Source organism: Hoplias malabaricus, chromosome 9 (genome assembly GCF_029633855.1).
Source record: "Hoplias malabaricus isolate fHopMal1 chromosome 9, fHopMal1.hap1, whole genome shotgun sequence".
In the NCBI taxonomy this organism is placed as follows: Eukaryota; Metazoa; Chordata; class Actinopteri; order Characiformes; family Erythrinidae; genus Hoplias; species Hoplias malabaricus.
Window position 1 is genome coordinate 25,317,911 of NC_089808.1, and position 10,635 is coordinate 25,328,545.

At 43.5% G+C, this 10,635-nt stretch overlaps 1 protein-coding gene across 1 annotated transcript; it reads right to left on the reverse strand.

The window, feature by feature from the left end:
- Window positions 1–411: 411 nt before the first annotated feature.
- zbtb41 (zinc finger and BTB domain containing 41) lies at window positions 412–10,095 on the reverse strand. The gene is made up of 12 exons (XM_066680537.1): window positions 9,986–10,095; window positions 8,755–8,816; window positions 7,451–8,654; window positions 6,491–6,698; window positions 5,853–5,922; window positions 5,096–5,243; window positions 3,601–3,730; window positions 3,055–3,150; window positions 2,671–2,777; window positions 2,448–2,553; window positions 1,590–1,678; window positions 412–1,044 (listed from the first exon to the last, which is right to left on the reverse strand). The coding sequence occupies exons 2-12, from the start codon at window positions 8,761–8,763 to the stop codon at window positions 467–469; spliced, it is 2,745 nt and encodes a 914-aa protein (XP_066536634.1). The 5' UTR covers window positions 8,764–8,816; window positions 9,986–10,095; the 3' UTR covers window positions 412–466.
- Window positions 10,096–10,635: the final 540 nt, after the last annotated feature.

Sequence of the window (10,635 nt, forward strand, 5' to 3'; positions counted from 1 at the left end):
TTTGTTTCTGGTGAAAACGTAATCCGACTGTTAATATGGTGTACGCCACAGGCAGGTGCTAAATGGCATTCGTAGCCAGGGTGTGCTTTGCATTAGGCGCATTAGGACGCTAAACAGAGAACTGGTTAAAGTTTAGCCGTTAATCAGAGTAATGGATCAGAAATGCACTAGCCCACAAGACAGGACCTTCTTCCTGTGTTTACTTTCTTCCTCCCACCTCAGTCAGGTCTGACCAATCAGCAAACCAAAACAAGGGGAAAATGCTCCAAGATTACGAGCTTCTTAACTGATTCGGACCACAACAAACAAAGCACAGGTGTGAAAATGCCCTTAGAAACACTGACCTACAGTAACCTCAGATGGTCTAATGGTTAGAAGACATCAGATTCTGGCTGGTGCTGGCCGTATCCAGGTCCAGTAGTGCACTTAGCCTTATTAACGCTGACCTACAGTCAACACCGGTGGTCTAATGGTCCGAAGAGGCCAGGTTCTGTCCAGTGTTGGCGGTGTCTAGACCCAGCAGAGTCCCCAGGTACGAGTGTTCACGAGGGTCCAGGATGTGCTCTGTTCTGACCGGGTGGACGATGTTGGCTGGCTGTGGTGTCAGTGTGTATTTCTCCAAGAACACCAGGTCGGTGGAGGGCTGATATCCCTCTGTCTGCTGCTGGACACTGTGGTGGCCCAGTTCAGTGTCTTCGGTCATCTGGACGGGCACCAGCGCCACGGGGACACACACGTCACCCTGCAGGACGCTCTTGTACCCTTTACTCGGCTCTGGTGTGGACATGGGTTCCTGGAGCTTGAGGGTGGGGCCTGGGGACAAAGAGGACACATGGGATTCAGGGGACAGAGGGGACGGGCTGGGTGGACGTCCACTGTGGACGTGATCAACGTGGTATTTGAGCTTGTCCTTCCTCTTGAAGGTGGCACTGCAGTGGGGACAGTTGAAGGGACGCACGTCCGAGTGGATGACCATGTGCTTGGTCAGGGTTTTCTTAATCCGGAAAGTCTGGTTACAGATTACGCAGCGATGAGGCTTCTCTCCTGAGAGACAGAGAGAGAGAGAGAGAGAGAGATAGACACAAGGGAGAGTTAATAAAGCACTGAAGGGAATACAACAACAAAAACAACAACGGTGAACAGCGACTGAAACAGGATCCAACGCTGAACTCACAAACACTCACTCATTCATACATACATTTACTCACACTCATACAAATACACACTAATTATTATTATACACATTAATAATAATAATAATAATAACAAACAGAAACACATACATCACTCACTCACATACACTTACACTCACTCATTCATTCATTCATTCATTCATTTACTTACATACATTGACATACACACACACAATTACATCAATAGTCATACTCACTCACTTGAACGCCACTTTTGAGAATGCTAGTCATGGGCCGATAGAAATAATTCCAAACAGAATCTGCTCATGATACTAATATCCCCACTCTGATTTCCCCACTCCCCAATTTTCTGTAATCGTTTGTGTTGCGACGACACTGACACCACGCTCTGTGGTAAACAGAGATGCCCTGAATGCAGATCAGCTGTTACTCCACCTGAGTGTGTCCTGAAGTGTGTCATGAGGTTGGTCTTCCCTCTGAACTCCTTCTTACACACTTCACACTGGTGCACCACGGCCTTGTACCTGCAGGTTTAAGGTCACATTGTCAGGATCTACCTTAAATACGCTCAGCAATATGAACTGAAGAGACACCGTTTATTTATAGAAAGGGAATTATGTATTTTATAATGTTTCACTGTTTCACAAGGTTCAGTCATGTTTATGACTATGACGTTAGAATACGTTTTTCACGCAGCAGACGACGTCTGGGACGTTTTCTAAGAGTTTGGAGAAGGTTACATGGTCCAAAATATTTAAATGTTTATATTAAAAATGAAATCTATTTTCAATATTCTCCATCATCATCTTCATCTTTGTCACATATAAAGCTGTATAGACAGGTGGAGGTCACTGGTGGAGGAAAGGAGACAAGATTCTGGATTTGTGTTGGGCACATGGAGACGCTTGGTTCCATTCACAGCATTTCCATTTAGTTTTGTTAGCATGTGTGTGTGGTGGTATATAGTCTTGTTAGTGTGTGTGCGATGGTGTTCAGCCTCACACACCTAGGAACCAATCCCATAAAACCGTAGGCGGGGCTTTCCAGCTTCAGGCGAGTAATGGAGAGTGGGTGGAGATGGAGGAAAGGACTAATTATACATTCATAAATTGGCACCTTCTAAATGAAGGTGCATGTACGTGTGGAGCTCCATCTAAGACACTATTAAGGCTTGAAGGTAATTTTATTCTGGAAATAACATCTACATCTCTTCCTGAACAAGAAGGGGTAGAGAAACTCTAGAGTTCCTGCACAATGTGAGGTGTAGAGAAGTGTGTGACTGTGTTTGTTTACTTTCTCCAGACTTTCTCTCCCAGGTGGATGCTCTTGTAGTGGACGGTCAGGTGGTCAGCTCGTCTGAAACACTTCCCACACTCCTCACACTGGTGCGCTCTCTCCCCTGAGGAAAGACAAAACCATGTATCACAGCAGGGCTCGTATTTAACAGACGCACAACCTCAGCGACACAGAGGCAGAAATGGGGACACTGTGGAAAGGGTTAATGAGTCTGATTTACCAGTGTGTATCTTCCTGTGTTTCTTCAGATGGTCATGACGAATGAAGGTTTTCCCGCACTCCTCGCACTCGTAGCGCTTATCGTCATGGTGCACCCGGAGATGAAGCCTGGGGTAAAAAGACCAGAGGACACTGCAGTCAAAACAATATCAAACACTGGTGTTACAGATCTGGGCAGTGTGTGTTTCCTTCCAACACAGCAGTTCAAAAAGAAGCGGTGGGCCAGACGCAGGTGTCTCAGATTAAACTCCCAACCTCCCAAGGCTGGGGGGCACTGTGGACTCAGTGATGGGGATTCGGAGACAATTAATAATTGTGGAGAAAATTCAGCAAAAGCTCCATATGAAACTATCTGTACAAGGTACAAGAATAAAACTGGTTTTACCTGTAGGAGCTGCCGTGTCGGAAACTCTGTCCACAGATGCTGCAGAGGTGAGGTTTTTCTCCACTGTGGATCCTCAGATGTTCCCTCAAAGTTGTTCTGAAAGCAAGAAATCAGACGACAATTCACAGGAGGAATACAAGAATAAAATTAGGTGTAAAGAAATCAAATGCATGACAGCAGTTCCAGGTGATCCCCGATGATGCTATAGCCATCTATAAGCATGAATCTGGGAGAGGATATTGTCCTTGCGCCATCTGGATAGACAGGATGCCCTCTCCCTCTTTATATCTATCTAAGAGCAGCCGTGCATAAAGAAGCAGTAGAGCTCTGCATCTCAGAGCTATGAGGCTGCTGTTAACACAACACCACTGGACAGCTCAACACGCTTGGAGGAGAACCCTAACTGCCCACATCCGCTACGCCAGCTAAGAGACACTAACCATCCTGCTCACACAGACAGAGTGAGGCTGTGCTCTCCTGAACTCCCGTTTACAGATGGCAGTGACATCACAGAGAAAACATTCATAGGACCACCCCAAGTCTCACCTCTCTCTGACAGACTTCCCGCAGAGGTAGCAAGTCCACTTCCTCTTCCCTCCGTGAGTGCACTCGATGTGTCTCTTCCTGTTCCCTGTGTCGTTAAACTGCCTCCCACAGATCTCACATGGGAAAGGCCCTGTAATAAATATAATAAACAATAAACCTTTAAAAGGTGCAATTGGACATTTTTACTAGCAGAAAAATAGCCCACAATAGCCTTACTAGGGCGGGATTAACTATACGTGGGGGTGGGGGGCTGTGTCATATCGTATTGTTTGCAACAATATCAATGTAATTTTATAATTTAATGCATTATCATGCAGTTACACATAATATGGCATACGTTCATTGTGTGAGTCATTTAGGCACAGCAACAAGTACGGTTGATTTGAGGTGGAAGAATTTGCTCCAAATGGGGAGTGAATTCAGTTGCGTGCAGATGGTTTGGTTACAAAATATCTGACATACAACAAATCACTGTAATTTAAGATATGAAAGAAGCCTAAACAACAAACACAGCTAAACCCAGGTTTAGCATGAGAAAAGTCAAAAAAGGCCACGAGGAGAGTTTGAAAATGTGGTTCAACAACATGCAACATTATTTACTTTATACAGTTATACAGTATCAGAATTGTGGTACGTTACGGTTGTTTACAAAATAAGCTAAAATTAACATTTTTTGTTGAGTTTTCTGAATGTTTGAAAACGTTACATTTGTGCTATTCATTCATTCATTCATTATCTGTAACCACTTATCCTATTCAGGGTCGCGGTGGGTCCAGAGCCTACCTGGAATCATTGGGCGCAAGGCGGGAATACACCCTGGAGGGGGCGCCAGTCCTTCACAGGGCAACACAGACACACACACACACATTCACTCACACACTCACACCTACGGACATTTTGGAGTCACCAATCCACCTACCAACGTGTGTTTTTGGACCGAGGGAGGAAACCGGAGCACCCGTAGAAAACCCACACGGACACAGGGACAACACACCAACTCCTCACCGACAGTCACCCGGAGCGGGAATCGAACCCACAACCTCCAGGTCCCTGGAGCTGTGTGACTACGACACTACCTATATATATATATATATATATATATATATATTCATTCACTATCTGTAAGAGCTTATCCAGTTCAGGGTCGCGGTGGGTCCAGAGCCTACCTGGAATCATTGGGTGCAAGGAGGGAATACACCCTGGAGGGGGCTATATATATATATATATATTTATATAATTCCTATTTATTGAAATATTTATTTTGTTGCAACAGTGTGTTCTTAAACACTTTAAAAGTCTTTTTTCAGTGTTTTGTCATATCATCAATAATATTGATACAATACCCTAAAATATTGTGATATTATTTTAGGGCCATATCGTCCACTCCTAAATATCACTTTACTATAGTATGATAGCAATGTTGTTGATGGACGGACACTGAATAAGAAACTTGTAATATAAAAGAGATGTGATTGAATTCTGGGTGCAAACTCACCCAAATGGTACTTCTCCTGGTGTTTTAACCGAGCGAAGCGGGATTTGAAGTAGTCATCGCAGTAGGAGCATTTAAACGGCCGATCCTGAGAGTGCAGGATCATGTGCTCCTCCAGATGTGGACGACGAGTAAAAGACTTGTGGCAGATCTACAGAGAAAAGGGCACATTAAAGACACCTTCTCATCCTCAACCTCTGCACTTCTGAGGACCCCACAGAGTAGGTGTGATGTGGTGGTGGGTCATTCTCAGAGCTGCAGTTAAACTGACGTGGTGGTGGTGTGTTAGTGTGTTGTGCTGGTGCAAGTGGATCAGACACAGCAGTGCTGCTGGAGTTTTTAAACCCTGTGTCCACTCGCTGTGCACTCTGTGAGACACTCCTCCCTCGTTGGTCCACTTTGTCGATGTAAAGTCAGAGACAGTAGCTGATCTGTCGCTGCACAGTGTGTGTTGGTCGTCCTCTACTCCTTCATCAGTGACACAGGACGCTGTCGGCTGGAAGTTTTTGGTCGGTGGACTGTTCTCAGTCCAGACTCTGGGGGGTTTTGTTTAAAAACTCCAGCAGCGCTGCTGTGTCTGATCCAATCTCACCAGCACAACACACACCATCATCACGTCAGTGTCACTGCAGCACTGAAGAACAAGGGGAAAGGGGGTAACAAAATATGCCGAGCAACAGATGGACTACAGTGGGTAAGTGTAGAACTACAGAGTGACCAGAGTGGACAGTGGTGCTGAGAGAGTGTACAGTGGACTCACTTCACATTTCCAGCCTTCACTCTTCCTTTTCCTCAGGCTCAGAAACTCCTCAACACGGTCGGGATGGAACCTGTGAATAAACGGAGAAGAAATAAAAAATAAAGAAGGGATTTACACTTCTCCAGGAGCATAATGATTAACATTTTCAGTGCTGGACCTATCACTGTCCCTCGTTATACTACTCAAATGTAATTACATAATTAATTACACAAGATATACACCGACTGAATTACTTCTGATTTACGCTGTCTCAACACGATAAAGTCCACTCTTTTTCACACAGAACCGACACAAAACTGCCCTGAGACTGTGTACTTCATAGCACATCATGTCCAGTTCCTCAGTGACTGTTGCTGACCTCAGTGTTGTCCACTGTTTACTGTGTGAGTGTTTACAGGAGAACAAATATTCCTTTCTCTTTAAAGGTGTGTAACTGCAGTTTTATGCTATTATATTATTTTTAAAATCAGTGGCATAAAATGGTCTTTAAATGACAATAATATCATTCATCACAATTATTTCTGGAACAATGTATTGGCCACAAAAAAAGCTCTTGTGACAGGCCTAGCAATGACGTGAAAATCATTTTGATCTGTAGTAAAGCTGTGAAACATCCGATAGCAGGACTTCTCTCTGACCGCTTGACATGTTTGGAGAGGGTTTTCTTGCTGGCATGCAGTTTGCTGCAGAATGGACACTTGTGCTCCTTCTTCTGGACTGAGGCGGTGCTGCAGTGCTTCTTCCTGTGGACAGTGAGGTTGGACTTGGTGGAGTAGCGCTGCAGACAGACCTCACACTGGAACGGCTTCTCGCCCGTATGGACTCGCGTGTGACTCTCATACTTTCCTAGAAACAGGAACATAAAAAAACATTGATCTGACGTTCTACATAAACTTAGATCTGTGTGAAAACATAAATACAGTGCCCCCCTCTCCACATACACATCTAGTCTTGTTAGTGCACACACAAGATTTGATATTTTTGCCCCTGGGCTCCCCTTACAGTTGCAGAGTGTAATTCACTTTTACAATAGTGTCAAAAAATCAAGGAGAAGGGAGGGGAGCGTAGTTTCCTACCACCTCCAAAAGTTACATAGTGCAGTTTCTGCAGTGCTGAACCTAAAGTAGCAATGGCAGAGGCTCTATTTTCTCTATTACAGATCAGTGGAGCATCACAATGATTTTGAAGCTGTAATTTAAAGGTAAAAATACTACCTAGTGTTCCTTTAATTCAGAAGAATCAACATCACCAAAATACATCTCAGGGAATTATTAGGCATATTTATCAGCCTCAGAAATCCACCTGTTGAGTGGCTCACAACTGAAACATCTGCATGAATCAGGGAATACTTAGTGTAATTAATAAGTAAATGAGGTATTGGTTGGCAGAGCTTGATTTCACACGTTAAAACTGGTTCAATCACAGCTCATTTCCATGTTTTACCAAATCTTCTTAAATTGTGCTCCTACATTGTACATCTCGGCCAGATCTATGGTTGATTTTATGCCAGTATCGTGCACACTTGTGGAACAGTTCCTAAACGTGATTGAGGATATTCTATAATGACTTTTTAGTATACTAATGTGCACCACTCTCACCAATACGGTCAAACATTTTGTTGCATTTTGGGCACTGGAGCGTCTTCTTCCCAGAGCTTTGGATGACAACTGGTGCTAGGCCTTCTGGGTAAACGTGGCTTCTGGTTGATTCTGCTGGACCTTGAGGTTTGGCCAGAGAGCTTAGATCTGTATTTGGAACTTCATGTCCGTTTTCACCATCAACTTTAGAGACATTCTGAGGATGTTCATCCAGTTTAGGCCTTGGGTTCACCTCATCTTGTAAAGAGGTTTCGTTCTGATCTGGAGTTGCTGCACTTTGCTCTGAATGCCCTGGTTCTTGAGGATGTTCACCATCATTCCTAGGTTCATCCTCTTCCTCTTCTTCAATAGATGTAGCTGTTTCGTCTGTATTTGCTTCCGTTTGGATGTCATGTTCCATTCCAGGGTTGTTTCCGATCTCACACTTGCTCAGAATCCTTCTACTTTCAGACAATTTTTTGTTGCTGACCACAGGACCCACTGTTTCTTTATCATTGGTTCCAGTGCTGTGTATTTTTGCCACATGGTTATCCAAAGACTTCTTGTATCGAAACATCCGGCCACAGAAGGAACAGCGAATTTCCGATTCTATCTTCTTCTGAGTGCTTTCATCCTCCTGAGATCCTTTAGGCTCCTCCAATTCCTGTCGCTCTGGAGCTGCCTCCGCTCCCTTCACCAAAAGGTTCACTGCCTCCATCATGTCGAAAAAGCATGCGGCTTCAGCTAAAGAAGGGATCTCGCTCTCCTCCACTTCCATTTCAGACGTGTAGAGGAAATCGAGCAAGTGTCTAAAGACAGAACTCTCCACATTATCAAAAGTGACCCGGTCCAGTTCTGGGTTTTGGCTCAGTTTCGCATGGAAGTAGCTACTACCGAATGCCAGTACCACCTTGTGGGCACTGAAAGTTTTTCCACGTACGGAGATAGTTACATCACAAAACGAAGTCTCTGCGTCTCTGTCCTTTTTCAAGAACTTTAGGAAGCAGCTGTCGCTTTGGGAAATCCGTAGGGATCTGATTTTATCCGGAAAAGACTCCGGAACACACATAACACTTTGACTTTGATTCCTGCATTTTTCTGCTAAGTCCGAGGACACTGATTCTGATCCCTCGGGTTGAGCGCTAACCCTAACCCTTCTCTGGCCAGTTGGTGCGCCTTTCTTTTTCGCCTTCATTCTTCTGGAAAAGCTGCCTACATCAGAGATCTGAAAGTTAAAGAGGGAAAGATTTTTGATTACTGTTGTCCAAGTTTAAAAACATCTGTGTAAATGTATTTATAAAATTTCTTATAAATAGTATTATTACTTTTATCATCTCTACTACAGCTTCTCACAGATCCCCGAATACACTTGTATCCCATCGCTAAACTAAAAATTAGCAGGAGGAAAAAGAGGTTTGCTAGAAAAGCAAAGCACAGACTGGTTTAGCAGCTGAAGTGGTTCCCAGATGTTGGAAGGGGGTTTATTCCATACATGGCCACTAGGATGAAATCCTTTTGCTAAGTGATTGCTCTAGTATTTCGGGTGGTGGTTAGAGGCTAAATGGATGCTGTGGTGTTGCTAAGTTCTTTCTTGATGGTTGCTATAGTATCCCTTGTGGTTGTTATAATGAATCAGGCTGCTCCTGTCTTGTTTTTGCTATATTTAAGGTGGTGGCCAGCAGCCAAGTGGGAGTGACCATGTTACTAAGCTGTGTCTTGTGGTTGCTACTGTATTTTGTATAGTTGCTATGACATTTCAAGTAGTTGCGAGCAGCTAAGTGGGTATTATGGTGTTGCTAAACTGTCTTTTGCTAAGGTATGCCATGTGGCATGTTATGGTATTCCAGGTTGTAGTTTAAGTGTTTCAGTTGATTGCTAAGCTCTTTTGGTGATTGTTATGGTATTTCATATGGATGCTATGGCATTTCGTGTGGTTGCCATTACATATGTACATGTACTTTGAGAAAACATGACCCAGTATTTGTGAACTCTACTATATTTTAGACTAAACATTTATGCCTAAAGGTTTGTGGACACCTGGTCATTTCACATTTCTTCAGAAATGTAATTGGTAGTTGCTGCAATAACAGCATCTACATTTCCCGGATGGCATTTAGAGGCTGGAAAATATCAGCGAGGATGGGTTCTTATCCTCCTCCTAAAGTTACATAGTGCAGTTTCTGCAGAGCTGACTTTATACTAAGGTGCTTTTCAGTGAAGACTGTACAAGCTATGTCCGCAAAGGGGTGAACCTGAAAATAACTGGATGTCTACAAACGTTTGGACATGCGTTGTATTGTATTTGTGCCTGCAGTAAGTGAGGTAAAGAGAGTTATTTTTATCGCCTGGTCGTTGACACAGAAAACTTAATTGACACAGAAGACAGCGATTTAACACAACGGCTCTAACGACGCTCATTCATTTCTCTTAATTTCTGTCGGATTCCCCTCGAGTCCCCCCTCCCCCCTTTCGAGAGGAGACTTTCGACAGACGACATGACGACGCCCTTTACAACCCCTTTAAATCGCCTCGTATCTTCTATTTTCTCGCTCCTACCTGTCGCAGCGGCTTCTCTTGAGCTCTTTCTATGATCCCGCTTTCATTAGCTTCTACAAAACAGAATTATATGGGTTTTTAGCCTTAAATATGGTCAGAAAACGTCCACAACAAACAGGCGGCGCTCCACCTTCTCAACGGCTCAGCACACTGCCCTGTGATTGGCTAATATAAAAATACATTTTGGTTTTGTGTGCATATTTTATATTTTAATTTTTGTTCAGACAAGTTATAGTCTAAATATTTATCATTTTATTATATTTTAAAAATATCTTAAATAAGTTTCGTTTAAAAATACATTATTCGTGCGGAACACGGCATTGTGGGTAATGTGGTTTACAGCGATTCAGGCCCAACCGCGACTTACCTGTGGATAAAATGTTCTACTTCAAACGCATTGCATATTCGCTATGAGTTTTATACATTAATTCACACTATGTATGTTTTTTCTGTATTTTATATACATCCCTTGCATTATACCGATCAGCCATTACATTAAAACCATAAATAAAAACGAACGTATGTCTCACTCATGCCACCTAAACAGGTCTGCCTTGTTGCAGTATGGAGTCCACAAGAAGAGGGCTACATGTGCACTCAGGCCAGTCTAAAGCTATGCAGACCCCTAGACTGTGAACTGCGCTGACCTG